Source organism: Ailuropoda melanoleuca, chromosome 16 (genome assembly GCF_002007445.2).
Source record: "Ailuropoda melanoleuca isolate Jingjing chromosome 16, ASM200744v2, whole genome shotgun sequence".
Lineage (NCBI taxonomy): Eukaryota > Metazoa > Chordata > Mammalia > Carnivora > Ursidae > Ailuropoda > Ailuropoda melanoleuca.
Window position 1 is genome coordinate 66,187,109 of NC_048233.1, and position 22,270 is coordinate 66,209,378.

General features: G+C 50.2%; 1 protein-coding gene across 4 annotated transcripts in view; it reads left to right on the top strand.

The window, feature by feature from the left end:
* The window catches only part of LDLRAD3 (low density lipoprotein receptor class A domain containing 3), a 226,796-nt gene that overhangs the window by 59,675 nt on the left and 144,851 nt on the right, over positions 1 to 22,270 (top strand). For all 4 annotated transcript variants that reach the window (XM_034645435.1, XM_034645437.1, XM_019807237.2 and 1 more), the window contains exon 2: positions 3,722 to 3,868. In XM_034645435.1, coding sequence (XP_034501326.1) covers positions 3,722 to 3,868 — 147 coding nt within the window. The remainder of the gene's footprint in view (positions 1 to 3,721; positions 3,869 to 22,270) is intronic.

Genomic DNA, 22,270 nt, shown 5'->3' on the forward strand with positions numbered 1-22,270 from the left:
GTTTCTTCTGGGGCCTCTTGCCTTGGCTTGCCGATGGCCATCTTTTCCCTGCGTCCTCCCATGGTCTCTGTGCGCGTCTGTGTCCCACCTCTTCTTATAAAGACACCAGTCATATTGGATCAGGGCCTGTCCTCATGACCTCATTTTGCCTTAATCACCTCTTTAAAGACCCTGTCCCCAAATTCGGAGGTACCGGGGGATAGGACTTCAGCATATCAAATGGGGGCGGGGGCACAGTTCAACCTGTAACACCAGGTGAAAGGTGGCTGAGGAATTGGGTTCAGCCAGTAGCAACGCGTGGAGTCCTCAATGTGGGGAGGACATTTATGTTCCAGGAGAGGAGGTGCCAGAGGTAGTCCCGGCAGATCATGACAGGTCTTGGAAACCATGGCACGAGTCTTCGGTGTATTAACCAGGGCACGGAGAAGCCATCGGTAGCACTTCAGACTCTCACTGTGCTGTGAGGAGAAGGAACTGGGGGGCGTGGGAAGAGACATGGTTTCCTCCATTTCTCAGCCTCACGCTATAGACGTTTAGGGCCGGATGGTTATTTGTTGGGAGGGGCAGCTTGGTGTGTTGTCGATGTGCCATGTGCCTGGCCTCGACTCACTAGATGCCATGACCAAAAATGTCTCCAGACGCTGCCATGTGTCCCCCAAGGTTGGGTGAGGCAGGGGGAGTGGAGCAGAATTGTCTCCTGTTGAGAACCACTGGTTTAAAGGGGCTAAGAAGACATGGCGGTTTGGATGGGATGATGCCAGTTTAAGAAAAGCACATCGGATGGGTTTAAGTAAAATTTTTGAATTCAGAGCCGACAGGATTTAACTTCTCTTTGCTCTCCTCGTGCTTCTGAGTTCAGTGGTAGGGTCACTTTCCTGGAGCGCAAGGCTCCGTCCCCCGTGCATGCATAGCAGGGTTGCTCAGAAGCTCAGAGTGTTCTCTGTGTCGGCCTTCCCCGGACCCAGGGACCCCTGGTCCTGCCCCCAAACCTGCGCAAGCCCATGGCTGGCAGGACCACCTGTGTGTCACGGGCAGACATTTAGTGTGCCCACGCCCTCTCACTTGTTAAGTCCGTGTCCCGCCAGCCTATGGACTCTCCGAGCAAGTGCTTTGGAATCTAATCTGGCCGATTTTCTGGCTCCGGAAATCTGTTTATTAGAGCAAGATTTCACAGTTACAATGACTTTTCCGGGGGGCTTGCCTTCGAGGAGCCAGCTCTACAAAGGCAAGCGTAAGTGATTTCTGAACCGAACAGAATGATAGTTGCGTTCTGGAGCCCCAAAGAGTTCCCCGGGAGCTTGCTGGTGGAGCCCAGAGCAGTTGTTCGGAAACAGCTGGAATGGGTGGGTATTCTGGGTTGTGCATGCCGTGTCTGGCTGGGATGTGCGTGCCGTGTCTGGCTGGGATGTGCGTGCCGTGTCTGGCTGGGATCCAGCGCCTGCCCATTTCTCTAGGCTTCTCTCCTACGATTCTCCTTCTCCTGTGATTGCTCTTGCCCGAAGGTGGTGAATTGGTTTCATGCTTTTCTCGGGGTTGGTGGTGGTTTTTTGGGGTCTGTTCTTGAGAGGGAGTCCGATACTGAGTGTGGGCTCAGGGGACAGGGTGCCATGATTCGTCCCGTCCACCCCACTGGTGGAGTAGGGGAGATAGCGGCATGATATGTTTGCAGGCCCTCACAATCCGAGCTGTGGGGTTTCTCTTTCGTCCCCTTCAGTGCGCTGGGCTGAGCCTTCCTGCGCTCTTTTCTTTGAGCCTGAAGGGCGCTGTGTTTCATCTCTGTATCTGTCAGCCTCCACTGCAAATGCCACCTCTTTCTGGAACCTTTCCTTAACGCCTTGAATTTTTACTTTATCTTAAGAACATGGGGGAGCCATTCAATGGCTTTTCAAAGTGAGGAAGTGTCATAATCGATTTGCTCTTTAGAAAAGTCCCTCTGGCCACAGAGGACGAAGTGGGGGGAGGCGGGGAGGCCAAGCTGGGAGACTGGCGGCATGCTGGTAGGGGATGGAGGCCACTGGGGCTGGAGGTGAGCCTGTGGCACTGTGATCAGCTTGCGGGGCTGGGGGGGGGCGGGTTTGGCCCTCTGTAGGGGGTGATGGAGTGAGGAGGGGTCAGGGAGATGTTCGGGGTTCTAATGTGGGTAGTTGGGGCAGGGTGAGGCCCCTCCTCACTGTAGCTGCTGTTCTAGAATTCTTCAGTGAACCACAAAAGCTTATTTCCAGTAGAGAGACAGGGACATAGATATTAATTCAGTGCAGTGGGGTGGGTAGTGTACAAGGAATATCCGTGGCTGACGTGGTACTGCTTGCCTGTGCCTGTGTCCGTTGCCATTTGTTGTTGCCTCCTTGTTCCGTTGTAAAATATTCTTAGCATCTCCTCATGGTACGAAAGCTACCCAACAGAGTGAGGGCTCATTTATGCTTGGGGAAGTCGGGGAACAGTTCGTAGAGTAGCAGACGTGGTATGCGAAAGGGTACGTAGGGGTTTATGAGGAGACTCACTGGTAAAAATAAGCCACGTAGAGGCTAGTGGCATGAAGCAGAGGTCATGTCAGGGATCTGGCATGAGACGCTTCTCTTTGGTAAAGCTTGTGAAAGAGGACCGTGGACCCTGCTCTTCTCGTCTGCTCCCAGGCAGGTCTGGGCACCCCTCTTTCTCTGCACCTGGCAATAAGATCATTAGCATACCCTCATGCCGTCCCAGCCTGGAGGGGGAGGCCCCCCGCCTTCAACTCTGCGTGGTTAGGACCCACACAGGTGTCTGGTCATGAATGTTCATTAAATGCTTGTTGAAGATTCAGGAGGGACCCGTGGAGATCCTGGTCTTTTTCTCTCCTTTTCCCCTAAGACAGCCTTACTCCCAGTTGGTTCCTTATCTCCCGGCCACTGACCACACTGTCTCAGACTGGTGTGAATCATCGGATTCTGGCTCCCCTTAAAATCTGCCCTGGGGTCCATTGGGGGATGAATTCAGCACCCCCTTCCCTATGACCTTGGCCTTCCCTGTTTGCTTTCCAGCCTAAGACTTGGCCCTTTCTGGTCAGGGCCTTGGCATTTGGTGACTGTGCTGAGTGGAGTGGGATCTAAACCTTGGGACTTGGTTCTAAACCTCCAGGAACTCTTGGCAAATAGTCCAGTGACCTTGGGGCCCCCCTCCATGGGATTTAGAAGGCTTGAGTTCAAGTTTCAGTTTGGCCTTCCTCCCCGTGTGACCTCAGGTGGGTTGGTGGGCTGAAGGGAAATGGTCTCCCAGTGTTCCTGCCGACTGGCCCAGGTTCAAATATTCAGTGGTTATAGCGCCCCGGAGTCCGAGGCCTAGAAGGAGCCCGCAGTTCCTGCTGTTAGAGGCAGTGGGAGCCCAGTGATCACTCCTGTCCTGGAACCTTCGTTTTTAGCCACTGTTGATGGCCTGGAAAGAATGTTTGGGTTTTATGACTGAGCTTTTCGACAGAGAAAGAAGAACGTCAGTGAGCACCTGCTACAGGTGTTCCCCATATTTTTCCATTTACTTCTCTTTGGAAGAAGAGAAGTGGGGGTGGGGTGGGGTGGGGCGGATTACCAGTCCATTTCACAGATGAGGAAACTGAGGCCCAGGGAAGTCAGGTTGCATACCGGAAGTCTCACGAACGTGACCCGCGTCGAATAAGAGCCCGTTCAGTGGTGGGGACGTGGCTCCTTGCCGCCTCTGCCCATCTGATCTCCCCGTCCCCTCTCTCCTGCAGAGAGCCAGCTGCTCCCTGGGAACAACTTCACCAACGAGTGCAACATTCCGGGCAACTTCATGTGCGGCAATGGCCGGTGCATCCCCGGCGCCTGGCAGTGTGACGGGCTGCCCGACTGCTTCGACAAGAGTGATGAGAAGGAGTGCCGTGAGTGGCCTGGCCCTTCGCCGGGGTGGGGGTGGGAAGGGTCCTGGGGCCGCGGGGACGAGGGCCTGACCTGGCTCAGACCCTGCCCGCTCCCCATGCTGCAGGCTGGTGGGTTTGGAGTGCAGAGGCTGCTGCACTCTGTTGCTCTGCCTGGGAGCAGCATGGTCGGTGTGGAGCCTGGAGTCCTGGTGGGGACGGAGCCACAGCTGTGGGACGACAGAGGACCCCCCCACCGGGCTCTACAGACCCCCACCCCGGGGTGCTGTCTTTACTTTTGCTTTACACATGAGGACTCTGAGACTCCCAGACGTCATGTAGCTTCCGCGTCTCCCAGCTAGCAAGGAGCAGATCTGGATTTGAACTCAGGGTTGCCTGACCCCCAGGCCCCGGGCGGGTAACAGTCTTTCACGTCTTGTACACTGTGAAACGTTCTTACTGATTAAATGAGGCGTAGCATTGTGCCAAGTAGCCCACACGGAGCTGGTAGTGCTTACATGGTAATTTGCTGCCACCTGCCCTTGTCTCTGCTAATAGGGTCTGGGCATCCACTTCACATGGGCGCCACCAAGAGCTGGGGGGTCCTTTGTTACCCTCCCCACCCCACCCCGTTTTTCAGCCTCTTTTCTATTCTGTGCCCTCAAAATGGGATTGGGGTCTGTGGTGACCTAGAAGAAAGGAGGCTCCAGATGTGAGCGAGGGCGTCCGGGGTGTTGGAAGATCGCGCTCCCTGCCCTGTAGAGTGTAGTTCTCTTCTGCACCAAAGTTTGGCGCTGCAGAGTGAGCTCGGCCATGGCACCCTGGCAGGCGGGAATGACACTTGAGGAGCGCTGGGCTCAGGGTTCCCTCGTGGGTCACTGCCTTGGGACCACACAGCTGGACACTGGTTCTTGGCTCGTCCGTGGGCTTCGGGCACCAGGCCACAGGGCCTCACTGACAGGAGAACTGTGTGTTCTGGCTCCAAATGTGCTCTCTTTCTGGAAGCCAGCTGAGGAAATGGCTGAGGAGATGATAATTTGAACTTTCACGTAGCTGTTACTGGGATTTGAGGCCCAGTCTGTTGACGCACGGGAAGGAACACTGGGCTGGAGCCCACCTCTGCAGCCAGCCGCCCCTCCCTCCTCATGTGCTCCCTTGGGCAGGCTGCCGGCTCAGAGACTGGCCCCTCATCCGTCTCGAGGTCTGGTATCCCTGCTTGCCTGCCCCCCCTCTTCAGAGAAGGTTTGGGGGGGGTGACTAAGGAATATTAGAAGGTTTGGGAGGCAGTGGATTAGGAATATTTTTGTGTGGGGGGGATATTCATTTTGTTTATTGCATGTGACTTTTTCCCAAACAGACCAGTATACATAATGCATTTTTATTTTTGCAGAATTTTTTAAAAAGTCTTAATGTCTATTTCAGCTTTCTCTGTGTCCAGGTCTTCGAAATTGCTAGAAACGTAACGTTTGTACTTTGAGTTACACATGAGATCGTGTGCATGAACTCTGTAATCTGTCCAGTTGAGCATTATTAAACACTCCACGAAGGTGGGGAATGAGCATTTTTGGCATACGGTGTGTCTGTGAGCTCTAGTCAATGCAGATTTTCTTTCGCCGAGCCGGGAGTATTCAGCACAGGGTCAGTTTATGAAAGCCTACAGGGTTTGGACCTGAGACTTAAGCTTTATTCCCAGCTCTGTCAATAGCAGCTGTGTGATGTAAGGATACTCTGTGACACTCTGTGTCTTGTGTCAGTTCCGTTCCATGATTTCAGAATTCATGCACAAACTGGAAAAGGTGATGGAAAGAGAATATTTAAAAAAAAAAAGAAAAACGATGGGGCAGGCAGCGGCCTGGCGCTGTTTCGTTTGGTTTGGAACAGGCTTGTCTTGGCTGTTCTCAGTCTTTTTTTTTATTCCTTAGTTCCTACCCATAACCCCCAGGCGTAATAAAGACTTGATTGACATTTATTTAGGGTTTTGATCAAAACATAACTTTAAAAACTGTACACACAAACACACATTAAAGAACCTCTCTTCTGTTGCCTTTCTTTTTTTCTTTTTGTCTTTAAATCATAAGAAAAGAACGTTAAAAGGTTTAGGTAAGAGAGGGAAGGAAGAGAGGTCACTTTTCTAAAACATACTTTACTTCCATTTTGAATTTCTTACGTATGTCTTCCCAGTCCAGGGGTTGAGGGTATGAACACTGGGGACAGACTGTCCAAATCCCCACGCTCCCTCCCACCCCTCTGCCCAGATCACATACTATGTGATCTTAGGGAAATTACCACCATGTTCTAGACCGGGGTGGGGGGGGTTTGAATGAGAATGCCTTAGCTTCCTGGTTGCCTCACTCAGTGGCTTCCTCTCCAAAATGAGAATAACAGGGCTTCTGGTAAGCATTGTTGGGGAGGTGAAATGCACACAGCACAGCACCTGGGTATGGTATGTGTGATGGAGTTACCCGCTTTTTTCTCCTTCGCGTTAGAGGCCCTTTGCCATATGACCATATTTAACCTTCACGGTTGTTGTTTTGTGAGGTTGCCTACTGTCCCATCACGTTGATGGGGTGTACCCTAACCATTGCCCTGTGTTGGGTGTTTAAATGTTTGGGCTCAGTGAAGGAACTTACCCCTACCTGGAGGGCAGTATACATGATGGTTTAGCCAGGCTGGGCCCCGCTGAGGTCTTCAGGGTCCCAACGGCACCATCTTCTCGAGGGCTCTTTGAGCGTGCTGTAGAATTGATGCCACTTCTTTGTCCTTTCTCCGATTCTTTAGAACAGTGTGTACTTATGGGGAGGAGTGCAAGTGGCTGATGTCCTCACCGCAGAGAGGTGATTGCCTCCAGTATCCTGTGAAGTAACTTTGGCATTTCGAAGATAGTACACTTAAAAACAGAGACCGGTGATGGGTAGTAAGGAGGGCACGTATTGCATGGTGCACTGGGTGTTATACACAACTAATGAATCATCGAACTTTACATCGGAAGCCGGGGATGTACTGTATGGTGACTAACATAATATGATAAAAAATCATTAAAAAAAAAACAAAAACGGAGAATTCTTGCCCTTTCCAGAGGGTAAGAGAAGAGCCTGGAGAGCTATGTTGTGGTGGGATATGAGGCGGTGAGAAGCTATTCTGTACCTACAGCAGAGGAAGGATTTTCATAAGACAGGAAGAAACTCTTTTTTTTTTAAATCATAAACATAATAAAAATCACATACTGTAAAAACGGGGAGAACGGGGAGGAGAAAAACAGCAGCAACACATTTAAAGCCTGAACTCTAACAAAACCATGGTTAGCATCTTAGAAGTTTTTATTCAGGGCTTTTCCCAGCTGTAATCGCTGTGGGTATGCAATGTTATATTTTGATCTTTTTCCCCGGTAACATTTTGACCTTTTAACATTTTAATGTATTTTTTTCATATTTCTCTATCAGTTTTAATGCTTAAAAAAACATTCCATTCACACGGTATAATATAGTTTATTGACTCATGATTTGGCATTTGTGTTGTTTCCACTTTTCCACTGTTAGAAATAGTGTCCAGTGTTGTGAATATGAGGGTGGACATGACTTTCCCCGTTTTGATAGTTTTTCTTAGGCTGGGTGCTCGGAAGTGAAATGACTGAGTCAAAGGACAGGCGCCTTTTTTGGTTCTTGAAACCGATGCCCGCTTGTTTCGCTAAAGGTTCGTACCAGCGTGTGCTCCCTCACTGGCAACGTGTGAGAATTCTGGTTTTATTTTAGTCTTGGCAGCATTGGGTAATATCTTCAAAAAATATTTTTTCTGGCTAATTTAATAGAAAAGTTATATATTTTAAGTTTTATTTTTTTATCATCTAAAGAGGTTGAATGTTTTCCCATAGACCTATTTACTAGTCATGTTTCTGACTTTGTGAAATATCTATTAATGGACTAGAATAAATTTCCACTGGTATTGAGTCATTAAATTTTCCACCTTTTGAATCTGGAGAACCTCCTCTTTAGAGTTTTGAGAGAAGAGGCTCATTTTGGGATAGTTTGAGTGAATTTCTGCTTTTGGTTGATAAAATGATCATTTTATCAAATAACCTTTTTTTGGTAATAAAAGGAACAGAGATGTTTTAGAAAAATACGGAAGCCCCATGAAAACAGAGATACTTTGAGAGTTTCCTCTGGGTTGCCCTGTCCCAGGCACTTTGCGCTGTATTAACTCATTTGATTGTCACAGATCTTATGAGGAAAGGACTGTCATGATTTCCGTATGAGGGACCTGAGCCACAGAGAGATGACCAGAGCTGGCTTGTTGTCCCAGAGGATACGTGCCCATCGCCTTCCTCCGTCAGAGACCGCAGGCTTTCTTTTCCTAGATTGCTGTTACTGTGCAGAATCGGATTCTCTCCTGTGTGTTATTGCTACTAACCTGCTTTTGAAAAAGACTGAGAAACATCGATGATGTTCTTCTCTGTAAATTATTTCTGAAATGGCCATTAGTGCTGGGAGTCTTTGCAAGAAGAGACTGTAGTGTGATTACTGCCACACGCTATAATAATGAAACAGCAGTCCAAATTTCCGGAACTCACACGTGACCTGGAGTCACGAGCCTTAAGATCTCCTTCTAGCCTGGTGTTGGATTTTAGCTGCTGTCTCTCTGGGTCCTGACCATATGGGGGAGAGGTCGTGGAGGTTTGAGTTCTGTGTCACAAAGTGCTCTTCATCTTTGAAAAAGGTAATTGATCGATGTCTTTGATCAGGCAGGTACAAACTTCCAGATCTCAGGCTGAACGTGTGCATGCGCGTCTCCAGGAAGCTCAGAGATAGAAAAGTACAAAAATGGAACTTGCATTGTATTTGCTTTTACCGTTTCCAGCCATTTCTTGAGCACGACTTTTCATTGCTCTTGTGTGATGGCAGAAATCCACAACAGGCTTCTGAGGGCAAGTTTGGAATAAGAAACACCCAAGAAATAAATAGGGGGAGGCAACTCCAGGGAATAGAAACTTCCTTTCCTTTTTATCGTCTTTCTTATCTTTTGCCTCTAGATGGCGCCACATGTAACGTTTTCTTGTAAGCTTGGTGCTACAGGGCAGGCAGAGATGAGGGGACAAAACTGGAGTCTGGGGTATTATCCGTATCAAAGGTCAGCAGTAATTCAGCTCTTCCACCAAAGCACTAGTACTTGGCTCACATGCATAATTCCCCAGAAAATTGGGAAGTGGAAATTTATGTCTTTATGGAAAGGGGAGATTGGAATGCAGAGATAGAGGAAGGACACTATGAAGATATAGAGAGAAGGTGGCCATTTAAAAAATTAAGGAGAGGGGCGCCTGGGTGGCTCAGTTGGTTGAGCATCTGACTTAGGCTTGGGTTGTGATCTCAGGATCCTGGAATCCAGCCCAGCCCCACCCCGCAGGTCAGCGTCGGGCTTGCTGCTCAGCCAGGACTCTGCTTGTCCCTCTCCCTCTGCCCTCCCCCCACCCACCCCAGCTCATGCCTCTGCACACTCTCTCAAACGAATAAATAAAGTCTTTAAAAAAAAATTGTTACGTGTTAAGTGACAGCTGCCCTGCTGTTGTGTAACAAGGTGACATCCTGCTTCTGCTTTTTGTTCTTTGAAAGTAAGAATCATACTGTTATCGGTTGAATTCCGTCCCCGGAAAGATATGTTGAACTCCGAAGCCTCAGTTCCTCAGAATGGGACCTTATTTGGAATTGGGATCATTGAGGATGAATTAATTAAGATGAGGTCATGCTGGAGTAGGGTGGGTCCTTAATCCAGCGTGACGGGTGTCCTTGTAAGAAGACAGTGTGAAGATAGGAGGGAAGGAGGCCGGCTGACCACAGAGGCAGAGATCGGGGTGATGCAGCTGCGAGCCAAGGAATGCCAGGCTCTGACTGATGCCCCCGGAAGCTGACGAGAGGCCAGGAAAAGCCCACCCAGAGTCTCGGGGGGAGGGGGTTGTGGCCCTGCAGACTTCTTTCCAGAAATGTGTGAGAATACATTTCTGTTCCTTAAAGCCGCTTAGGGTACCCTACTTCGTGGTGGCAGCCCCGGGAATCTAATACGCTCACTTCCCAGGGACAGCTAACAGGACCCCGTTTGGGCTGCAGGGGGCCCTTTATCACCCCCCTCCCGTCATACCACTGGGCCTCCCCTGGAGCCGTGCCCTCCGCCCCTGCTTCTGTGACCGAGATGCCCCTTTCCCTCCGGATCTGGGATCTGGCGAGATATTGTTAGGGGCTGAATTTCAAAAGCCTTCGGGAGACGTCGAGCTTCACAAAACAGAACTGGACCTTAGAAGAGTCTAGAGAATACCGTGGTGGTTTAACGCTCCGTCCATTAAACGCTGGAGAGCGAAACCGCGCTCTCCTCCGTGGCATTCCCTGTGTGGAAGGAATCCATGACCTGTGTGTGTTTACGGCACCTCTTTTTGAGCTCCGTCTTTCTGTTTGTTCACGTACTTGTTTTAAAACATCTTAGGTAATTCCGGGCCTGCCTCCCATGTCACCAAACGGGTTTCATCTTGAATGTGAGACCATAAATCCCGTAGTTGGGAAGAGGGCCCTTGGGCCAGCCTCCTTTTATGACCTTGGAGGGCCTGGGCACCATCTTACCTGACTCTGTACCTATTTGCTCATCTGTAGAAGGGGGTTAGTGATGGTCCCTACGCCAGGGGTGATACTGAAAACATGTGATAAGCGCTATGTCCAGGCCATAAGCCAGTAAGAGACGAGCTGACCTTGAACAACAGGCACTGTTTGCTGGTACAGCTAGGGCGAAGATCAGCTCTGCTGACCGCAGGGCACTGTTGTCTTAAATGAGCTAATGTATGCGAGGCTTGGAGCCGGGTGCCTGGCACGGGTTAAGTGTTCAGTAAATGCCAGCTGACATTATTCCCTCAATAAGCACTTTGACATTCTTGCTAAAATCCAAGCCTGACATTCCTGGCCCGTGCAATACTGGACATTACTGGTCCAGCCCGCCCCAGGCTCACCCCTTCTAGAACCTCCCGTTCCCTTCTCCTCCACCCCCTCTCTTCCTGCGCTCCCCTGGAGAACCTAAGCCATGGCAACACCTTCTTTTGCTGGGTCAGTATCTTCTTTGCACTTTACAGAGTCTCGAACACACAGTCGTGAGCTCTTATGAAATTCTCTTTTGCTGAGAGCTCCAGGGAGCCGGCCACGCACCGCAGCCGGTGCAGAAGGGAAGGAAGTAAATATTTGAGGGTCCCAGATGAGCCTGGCAGGCTCTCGGGGCTGCAGGGAGGGAAGTTTAGAGGGAGCTGTCCTGCATTCAGTTGGGGGCCTTTGGGTAATGGACCTGCGGTTGGCCCCCGCCGGCAGAGTGGCCGAGTCAGCTTGCTCCCAGCTCTGCCGCAGCCCCGCACAATTAAGCACCTAAGTGGATTTTGATGATGGCATTTTGCTTCATCGCTCCAACAGCCTTCTGCAGTCCCTGCCTTTGCTACACTGGCCTGAAACCTGCACCATGCCCTGGAGCGGCCTGCCAGGTTTTCGGCCTAGAACCTGAACAAGAAACAGTCTTCCTGGTCCTCTTCCCGCCACCCCACCCCGCCCCACCCCGCCCCCGGCATGCCCTCTGTGCCCTGCACCCGTGTGGGAGAGGCTTTCAGTCCAGGTGTTGGGATCACAGCCTATATTCCCAGGTGGTCACCTGACAGCTGCATGCAGACATTTCTGGCTTGTCGAGCTCTACTTGACCCAACATGAATTTGACCTGATGCTAACTTTTCTTTCTTTCTTTTTTTTTTTTTTAAGATTTTATTTATTTATTCGACAGAGATAGAGACAGCCAGTGAGAGAGGGAACACAAGCAGGGGGAGTGGGAGAGGAAGAAGCAGGCTCACAGTGGAGGAGCCTGATGTGGGGCTCGATCCCATAACGCCGGGATCACGCCCTGAGCTGAAGGCAGACGCTTAACCGCTGTGCCACCCAGGCGCCCCTGATGCTAACTTTTCTAACAGGGCCATGTAGCTGTTTGAAGATGGTGACAGTTTTGCACACCACGTAGGGAAACACAGAGTGCTCTGAAACTCTCGAGTGTATCTGATTGCTAGGTCTGCGATAATGAATACCACACACTGGATGGCCTCCAACCACAGAGAGGCATTCTCTCACAGGTCTGGAAGCTGGATGTCCAAAGTCAAGGTGTGGGCAGGGCCGTGCTCTCTCCGAAGGCTCTACACGGAGGGTCCTTCCTTGCTTCACTGCTGGCATTCCTTGGCTTGTGGATGCAGCCCTGCAAATTTGCAGCCCTGCAAATTTCTGCTTCCGCCTTCAGGGGGCCTTTTCCCTGGGCATCTGTCTGTGTGTACCAATTTCCCTTGTCCTGTAAGGACACCCATCTTTAGATTAGGGTCCACCTTAATCCATTATGACCTACTCTTAACTAGGTTCCATATGCCAAGACCCCGTTTCCAAGTAAGGTCATGTTCACAGGTTCCAGGACACAACCTGGGGCACTGGGTGAATACCGAGAAGGTCGCGTGTGTGCAGTGGCCAGCAGCGGCCACAGCTCCCTGGGGGGCCCGTGGGCTTTGCGGCTTCTCAGGGCCCCCGCTTGGGATATTTTGTTGTTACTTGTTTTACCCCTTCCTTTATAGCAGGATGGTCCTGGAATAGGAGCAGGAGTGGTTTGAAAGCCTGGGGAGAGTGCATTATATGAGAAAATGAATAAATATGTTTTAAAAAGCCAGGTCTCTGTGGTCTACTTCTGTCCCCTGGCATCTTGATGGGGCCATTTCCATGATGAAAGAGTACTCTGAACGCTTGCGAGCGTGTAGGCAGCCTGTGGGAGTTCTCGGCCTTGAAGCACCTCGGGGCTGGGAGGTGCTCTAGCTGCGCCTTGCGTAGCTCTCTGCCTTCCCACCCACCTGGAGGAAGCCTCGAGGTCTCCCAGCAGGGGATGGGGGTGGGATATGTGCAGTCAGGTCTCCTCTGTCCTGCCCAAGGACGCTAAAAACACTGGTGAGCTGCCAGTGTTCCTAAACCAGGAACTTGCACCTGAAAGTCAGGATTATCAGGTATTCTAGAAAGATCAGATTTCACGTGAGGATACTTTCTGTGCTGTCATGTGTCTCACCATTTTGTTCATGCGAAGGCCTCCCGTAGTTCTTCAGTTCTGAGACATGCATCTTTTCACGTTTTCCGATCTCTGGAGTGGAAACGCCGCTTGTAATGGATGGGCTAGGAAAACAGGGTGTCCTAGTTTAATTGGCCAAGTGTTTTCTTTCTTAGTTGTATGTAAACTAGTGGCATGCCTTGCAATCCATGGTGTGTTAGATTCAGTGCAATAGAATTTTCTCTGATTGTTAGCAGGCGACGTCTCAGCCCAACGTGGTGACGCCTCCAAACCGATAAATGCACCACACGTGCGTTTTCCTTAGGGTGCCGTGCTTGAGGACAGGGTGCAGGTGCAGAGCTGGGGGCGGGGGTCTGGTTCTGGAATCACGCTGCCTGGCTTGGATCCTGGCTCTGTCACAGGTGAGCTTTGGGTCCTGGGTGAGGTACTTCACCTCCGTTTTCCTTAAATCCCATGGAATTTCTGTGAGGATAAAATGAGCTTAAAACCTTGAAAACCTTTTCAGTAGCTGCTGGCACATAGTAATAGCACTCAGTAAATACTAGCTGTACTCTTACTGGCCGCATGGAGTCACATTTCTGGTTTAGATCCCAGCTCCGCCCCTGGCTAGTCACTTCCCTTCATGGGACCTCAGTTGCTTCATCTGTGAAATGGGAACAGGTCTGAAAAGGGGTGTGGGAAAATCCGACGTGCAGGAGCTGACGTATGGTGCACAGCAGGCACTTCAAAGACCCGCCCTGCCATCCTGTGCCTTCCCCAGATGTGCATGATTCCCTGAAAGGGAGAGGCTCCGGGGTTGCCAGAGAATTTTTGCTTCCTTGGGCTCCTGCAGTCATCAGACATATTCTGGAAGGTACTGTACAGGTTCCGCTTTCCAGCAGGTTGTCTAAGCTAAGGAAGGTGGACCATTCTACTGCAGAAGTACTCCCTGCTGGGGTCATTCCAGACCTATCTGGTGCTGACAGGGAGACTCGCATGGCATCTGCCAGAAACCCCATCGGGCCCCTTCTGGTTTCCGCCGTCCCTCCCAGGTGAGGCCAGCTGCTATCAGGGACCTGCCACCCCTTTCTCGGGAACTGCCAACTTCCATGTCCATACTGTCACCAGCTGAGAAGTTAGTGGCATGGAGTCATCTTGAAGTCATCTTTTAAATCAACTCTTGCACAAATATCAGCCTCCCTCCGTCTGGCCAGCCCTCCCCGCCACTTGCAGAGAACTCTGTTATTATCGGCGCCGTGCGCTGCCTTTTCCCTGCCTGCAAGGGGAGAATCTTAATGAAGTGGCTCTGAGCTGGGAGTGTTTCGAGTTCTTCCCTCACGCTAGAATGAGTGTAGCCAGGTCGCCTGGGCCCCTGTCGTGCAGACACGCTCCTGTTGCCAGGACTTGGCTGTAGCCACATGATGTCGTTGGTGGTAACAGTCTTCATAATTGCTAATAAAATTTAAATGGCTGCAGAATCACAGAACGTCAAAAAAAATCTTTTTCCCTGGCACATCGAGACAAATTTTGCTGATCCAAGTTAGGCTGTGACTGTGTAGCCTTTTTATTTTTATTTTTTTATGCAGACTTGTGATTTCATCTGCAACACAGCTAGTGTGCAGTTGCCTAATGGCTTTTTTAAAAATTCAGAGACAGATGAGAAAGTAATAATTAAAAGAAGAGGATGTGGTGCATTCCCATGATGCAGACATGTGACCAGAGAGATCTGTTTGCTTGTAACACTTGAGTAGTGTTTGATGGTTTAGAGTGGGAGAAGATGTGGGGGGGTGGAGAGGGGGTGGAGAGAATCTTTGAGGTCAAAAGCTAACTGTATGCTCCTCTTAAAAAAGCATTTCAGGAACTTTTGGCTTTTGACATTGTTTTTTTTTTTTTTTTTTTAAAGATTTTTATTTATTTATTCAACAGAGATAGAGACAGCCAGCGAGAGAGGGAACACAAGCAGGGGGAGTGGGAGAGGAAGAAGCAGGCTCATAGTGGAGGAGCCTGATGTGGGGCTCAATCCCACAACGCCGGGATCACGCCCTGAGCCGAAGGCAGACGCTTAACCGCTGTGCCACCCAGGTGCCCCTGGCTTTTGACATTGTTAATATCATGTCCTTTGCTAAGACTCCTGCAAAAGGAGTCCCATAAAATGTAGGGAATGACTTAGGGCCAAAAGGTGTTTTCTAGCATTGGTGGATGAAGGGAAGCGACTGAGATCAGTTCTAGGTGGGTGTTTCCTGTTCTACGGCCTTGAAAAGCATCAGGTTCATTCCAAATTAGAGTATCTTCTCTGAGTCCTTTGGAAACACGTGGCTTGCATGTACCTGAGTTGCTTATTTCTATCATCAGTGCCCTTCATTTTGGGGGAGGTGAGGGTGTGGAGGCAGGTAGGTAATCAGTGTCTCCGATTCTCCATGGGATTTAAATACGCAGGGACCCAAAGACCATCTTGGCTCCTGTTGACTCTTGTCGGGTGGAAGGGTTGTTGGCTTCTCGAGTTCTTTTGGGATCTGGCAATAAGCTGGTGATTTTTACCAGTCTCCTGTGCTAAGAGAAAGTGCTTCAGGGAGGGCGGCCCACTTACACAGTGATTTTGGGGTGGTCACCCAATGTGATATATTTTTCTCACTTGGCCATTTTGAACATTTTGGCCAACAAGAGGGGAAGCCGTGACAGGAGCTTTCTTGAGCTCATCACCATCACTATGCTGCCTGTCACTGGGCCATTTTCTGCTGAGCTCCTGGCACAGCCTGCCCCTTGACACTGTCCCAGATACTCACAGTGCTCCCAGTGCCCGGGAAGCAGGCGGGCAGCCGGTGGAAAGCTGAGGGAGGCTCTGTCGCATGACAGGGAGCAGATGGTCTTGATGTGGAACATGGCGGGCCTTGGCCACTTGCTGTCTGACATTAAAAGTGAAACCAAGGCTGTTCCCAGCTCCCTGGGATGGAGGACACTGGCCAGTCTGATGCTGGGAAGGGGCGAGGGAAACTGTGTTACCTGCTGCCCACAGTTGGGGTGTGTTTCTGGGGTACAGCAGTGATCGTGCCCGGTGCTTTCACTCAAGGCCGAACACCATGTCCCCTCTCTTCCCCATCCCTGCCACTACTCAGGACCTCCTCTGAGCCTCTCCTGAGATGGAAATGGAGGTGAGCCCCCCGCCCCCCTCCTTATCTACTTCCCCAGTTAGCTTTTTCACAGCATGCTTCGGTATGGTTCTAGTGGTAACCTGGGGAAGAGCCTGTCTGGCCACCCTGACTTTGGGGACAGGCCGTGGAATAACAGTTATGAGTCGGGCTGTATTACTTAGGTCTGCTGAGACACAGACACCAGGATGGGATGGGATTAGGCACCCAGGAGATTTACTGGGGGTGGGAGCAGGAAAAGGCAGAGGGAGCCATGCTGGTTTAGTACTTGAACAAGGAGAGAAGGAAGGAGGAGGAAGAGGAGGGGAGGAAGAGCCTCAGACTGCTGTGTGGGTCCACGAGTGGTTCTGCCAGGCCCATGGGATACTCTAGAGCCAAAGGTGCCTGTTGCAGGAGTCCTGGCTCCCTCAGGGTTGGGCCTGTCTTAGCACACCTGCCTTGCCTGGTCAGTGGCTAAGAGCAGCTCTTGGGAGATCTGGCTTTGGCGGAAGTCCTGCTGTACTGCTTCCCAGCTGTGCAGCCCCGGGCAAGTTACTGCACCTCTCTGTACTTCTGTGCCGCGTCTGTGAAATGGGATAGGAATAGTTGCCTTTCACTGGGTTATGCAGATTAAATGGCTCTCCGGAAAGCTCTTTGAACAAGACCTGCCATGTGGTAAACATTCAGCAAATGCAGTTCTTGTCATTGTCCTGTGCTTGAAATGGTCCTGTGCGAAAGGCGTGGTCACAGAGGCATCCTGCTTGCCCGCTGCTGTGTGACAGTCACCAGACTTACCCAGGTGACACAACTAGGACGTTTCCTGAATAAACAGAATGTAGTGTTCTCTCGATGGCGCAGGGGAAGCCGCTCCACCTAATAGTGACAAAAGCAAAAAATAAAAATAAACCCCAAACATAAGCAACTAAGTTTCCTTGAGTTTTCTCGTGAACAGCAACTGAATGAAGCTCTAGGCTGTCACCCCCCGGGGCTCTTGGGCACTTAGGGACAGTCCCCAACCAGCGTTTCCTAAAGTGATCTTGGTGGGTCACCTGAGTCATCTGTTCACATGGATTTGGGGGTGACTTCAAACAGAATCTTCAAGAGGGGGGCCGAGGAATCTGCATCTTACCCAGCAGCCCAGGGGAGTTTTGTGGCCACTGCACTGTGGGACTCACTTGTTCTGTGAGTCCCGATGAAGGAGGAAGTGAGGACGAAGCTTGTCTTGTGAGCCTCTTATGAGATCAGGGAAGGAAGGATACCCACTTCTGAGAAGCCTGGGTAGTTGAGAAGCCTCCCAGCTACTGTCTGGGCCTCCAGAGCAAAACGTTCTGACCAGAGGGCGCCGTAAGACATGATGACCGCATGCTAAGGGGTAGTGATTGGTTTGCTCTAAGGTGCTTTCATGCGTAGTGTCTGCAAAAGAAAGCGAATAGATCTCAAGTACCTTCCCTGCACTGCCCACGGAAGAAAATGACTTCATCTCAGCCAGAAATGAAATTCTCAGCAAGAGGTGCCCGGCCTTTGTAAATCTCAACAAGGAATGCCAACAAGATTAAATCCCTGTTAGCCGTGGGTGTCTCTGGGAGGTGGGATAAGGGACTACTGTTCTTCTCTAACGTCTTATTGTGTTTGCATGGGAGGCAGTGTGGAGTGCTTCAAGGTGCACAAGCCTGCCTGGGTTTGTCCTGGTTCCTCTGCATACTGGGCAAGTTATTTAATCTCTCTGTGCCTCAGTTTCCTCATCTGTAAAATGGGGAATAATCAAATAGAGGGAATAATCAGATACCCTACAGAGTTTAAAGGCATTTATACCTGTTGAGTGTTTAGACAATGCTTGACATTTACTAAGCTCTTGAGAAGAATTATCTCCTAGTATTAATAATCACACATTATTAATAATCATCGTCGTGTCCATGCATCAGGTAGCCGTCGGGTGATTGATAAAGAAATGTAAAGAGTCAGGCTCCCTAGATTATAGTAACTAATGTGTGAAGGGTCTAGATTATCTGCTGTAAAGACCAGTAGAAATTTTCAAGGATCCAGCTGTGCGGCTTGGGGCCTGACTTCTCATCTCTATGGCAAGGGATGAGACTCCTATCAGTGTTTCGGACTTTGCTTCTTGGGGTGCCAAGGGTTAATCCCACAGCGGGAAGAAGGAGGGCAGCCGCGCATAGGGGCCTTTGGACTTGACTTGGGCTCTTCTCTCTGTGAGAGCAAAGCAGTTACAGTTTTCTCTTTTAATACCTGGTGGGTTTGCATAAGATTTTTTTTCCACGGAGGGTTCTGCAGTAAACAGACAAAACAAGTTGAATCCCACTGAACTGGTTCCCTAACAAGCCCTATTTCCCCCTTGGCACTCTTCTTGGCACCTGCCATTCCAAAGACAGGACCGTGGTTGTCCTTTCCCAGGACGGAGCTCACTTCCAACCACCGTAGATGAGTCCTCAGAAATTTGTCTCACACGATGAGCCCAGATCTGCTTTTTGGAACTCTTTAATGATAGCATTGGGGTGCCTTAGGTACTAACGAGTTCCCTGTGCTTACACCTGCTCAGGCTTTATATGATTTCAAGTTCTAGCTTCACTAATTGTGGCTGTGTGACTGGGTGATGAATATGAGGATATAAAGCAGAGGGTGCTTTCATACAGTGCATGGTGGGTGTCGGGGACCTGACTGCTGTAATAATCAGAAGTGACTGGTGAACGTCTGCTTGGGATCCTCTCTGTCTTACCCCAGGAGAGACCTGTTCTTGGTTGCAGAGAGTTTCTGGGCAATGCCATTCTGCACAACATCCCTTCAGTGCCGTTGACCCTGCCAATGGGCCATGCACCATTAGGAGCCAGGCCTCTTCGAGTTATGACAGGGGCTGCCTGGAAATGTATGAGCACATCCAAGAAATTGTGGGGTCCCTTTTAAAGCAGTCACCCTAATACTAGCAGTCAGCCACCCTCACAGACAAGGCCACGGACATGGTTCCTAGAGCATCCCTCACATCCCACTCTTCTCTTTGCCCTGCAGGGCGTATTTCAGAGGAAACCTGAACCGTGGATTGTGTAGTCATGCTCTGATACAAACCAAATCTTGGCACGTGTGCATACAACACATATGTGAAACACACATCCCCTGCGCTCCTCCTTAATGTTCTCATTCCCGAGCCAGTTTCCCCCTGCACTCTGCATTTCAGAAATATTTTGTTTTTCATTCCAGACAGTGGGAGTACAAAGGCAGATTTGTTTCATCACTTAATTTGCTAATTCTGCCAGGCTTTTGCTCCCACTGATCAGCAGTCCTCCTTAAAGTCTTATACGTGAGGCTGGCCTTTGGGAAAATTACATGGGAGTGGTGTCATATTTACCCTGTGCGTGACTGCAGAGGACACGAGTACAATCAAAACAAAACACACAGCGGAGGAAACAGAGCAGTGCCTCTCCGAGTGAATTTTAGGGTAGGCTGCTATGCCGCAGCTGAACAGAGCAGGGAGCGCAGGCACTTTTTTTGTTCTCGAGTCTGCGTGGAACGTAGGGCGTGTGATTTTACTTTACTGAGCTCTCCTTTCCTTCTACGTAGAAATCTCCTCCTCTGGCATCTTCCCAGAGATATGGTTATTTTTTAGGATTGACAGCACCCAGTTCTTTGACTTCCCTGCTGATAGGAGTACAGAACTGTGAAACATCAGCAGAGGCTGCTGCTTAAGAAGGGTGAAGGTGGATGGATGGATGGATGGATGCATGGACGTATGGATGGATAATTGGGTGAATGATGGATGGATGATGGATACATGGATGGATGGGTGGGTGACTGGATGGATGGATGGATGGATAGACAGATAGATAGTTGGATGGATGATGGATGGATAAATGGATGGATAGGTGGGTGACTAGATGGATGGATGGATGGATGGATTGATGGATAAATTGACGGATAGATGGGTTGATGGATGGATCAGTGGATGAACTGATGGACTGGTGGATAGACAGAAGCCTCTCATTCTATAACCAAATCCCTGCCCAGAAGCTTTCCTGACCTTCTTCAATCTAGGTATCTACCCTACCTTGTTCCTGCTCCCATAACCCTTCTCTACCTTTGACTTGCAAACAAGCAGATGCAGTCAAGGTAATACTGGAAGCTTCGGACAACCAGGAAAAGCCCAGCATGCATCTCGTTCACTGTTATCCCCACACCGAACAGTGTCCACTGCTGGCACATGGAAGACGCTCAGTACACGTCTGTTGGGTGAACCAGTGAAAGAACAATGACTGTTTACAAGGACTTGTTGAAGCAAATCTTTGCTTTCTTTCTTGTATCCCTCTTGGACTGCTGCTCTCTCAGAGCTGGTGTTTTCTTACCCAGGAGCCAGATGGGATTGCTAAGCAGGAATAGGATTCCTCCCACCTATAACACACACACACACACACACACACACACACACACACACACACACACACACACACCCTTCTCCCTCAGGACTTCTAAAGGGGTCACCTGCCTGATTTGCTTTAACAGCCTGACCTCCTATCCTCCTTTTCAGCTTCTCCCCATCCTAATTCCTCCTTGTTAATTAATCATTCTTCTAAGGGTAAATATTCCTCCAGGCTCTCTCCTTTTCCTTTGGGTCTCAAGGGGTGTGACCTCTGGGAGAGCCTTGTCTTTCTCTCTCTCTAAGCCTTTGCGTAGACACCTATTATTATCAGCTCAGTCATCGTATCCTGATATTTTGTTTGGATTTAAAGACAAGAGGCAGGGGCTAATGAGGGGCTTTCGTGCTCAGGAACACGGGGCACCCAGCGGCTTCAGCGGCTTCTCCATTTAATTCCAGGCTTGTAGGGACACTCACCGTGCTTAGCCCAGCCCCGGGGAGGGGTGGGGGTAGCACACAGCACCTTCAGCCCTCCTCTGCTCAGTGCTTCCGTCACAGCCTTGGTGCCTGTGCTCAGAGGAGAAGTCCAAAAGCCCTGTAAAGGACGCGAGCCTCCGTCGTTCTGGTTAGCATGCTGTGGGGCAGAGAGCGAACTGTTGCTGTGAGGATGCACTCTGGCTTTTCTGGGCCTTAGTTTTCTCATCTGTCAAATGACTTTTGATCTTCTCCAGCCCCGTTACAGCTAGAGATGCCTGTGATTTAAAATAGCATGTCCTTCCCTTTGTGAAAATGCAGAGTGGTTTTCAGGCATGGGGACATACACATGTAGGAGTGGGTTTAGGTTTGGTGAGGCTTATGCAGAATGGTGGTGACCCTAAGTGAGCATGTTAGCGTAGGGGCTCTGGGGTCCGACTATAAAACTTTGAGCTGTGGACCAGGCACTATACCCAGTCTCTGCGTGACTGATCTCATTCAGTCCTCACAGCCGCCCCAGGAGGGAGGTCCTACCAGTATCCACATTTGACAGATGAGGAATTGAGACTTGGAGAAGTTAAGTCATTGGCTGAACTCCATTTGGGTGGTGGAGTCAAGTTAGGAAGGCAGAGTCAGGCTTCAGGAAGCAGATTGACCTCTCTGCTCTGCTGCCCCCTGCAGGTAAGTATGTGCCATGGCGGATGTGTGTGGAGAGGTTTCCAAGGTTTCCATGCTCTCCATGCATCTTCTGGCCTCCATTGTAAAAGGAGTGCATACCCCATTCCCATGCAAGAAGGGATTGCATTTGAAGTGTCTGCAGTTATGCAGTTTGCTCCTCTACCTGGAGGGTGCAGCAGGGGCCTGAAGCATCAGAACCCGTTTGGAGGTTCTTTTCAGCGATTCTTTGCTGTCTTTGTAAAAATTAGCCGCAGGCAGATCACAGGGCAGTCTGCACTAAATAGGTCCAGCAGGAGGGTGCCAGGGTACCTCTCCGCTCTCCCCCAGGACCCTCCTTCCATTTGAGTCCAGAACGTCTCAAACATTATATATATCTTGGAGGGGCATTGGGGGTCTTGGTCAACTACAGATTCTGATGCAGTGAGTGTGGTGCAATGGCGATTGTCTGAATTTCTAACAACCCCCGCCCAGGGTTGCCAGTGCGGTCTACACTGTGAGCAGTGAGGGTCTAGAGACCACGGTTTCCAGGCTGCATCAGAATGATCCAGAGGCCTCAGTAAGTGCTTTCCCAGGACCTTCCTGGGGAATCCCGATCACCAGCTTACGATGGGACCCTGGAGCTGAAGGTGTGTCTGGGACCACACTGTGAGAAACACTGCCCAGCTCCGTGGCCCCTAAGCATCTGTGGCTGACAGAGTCATCTGTGGCTTCAGGCCATCCTGGGAAAGG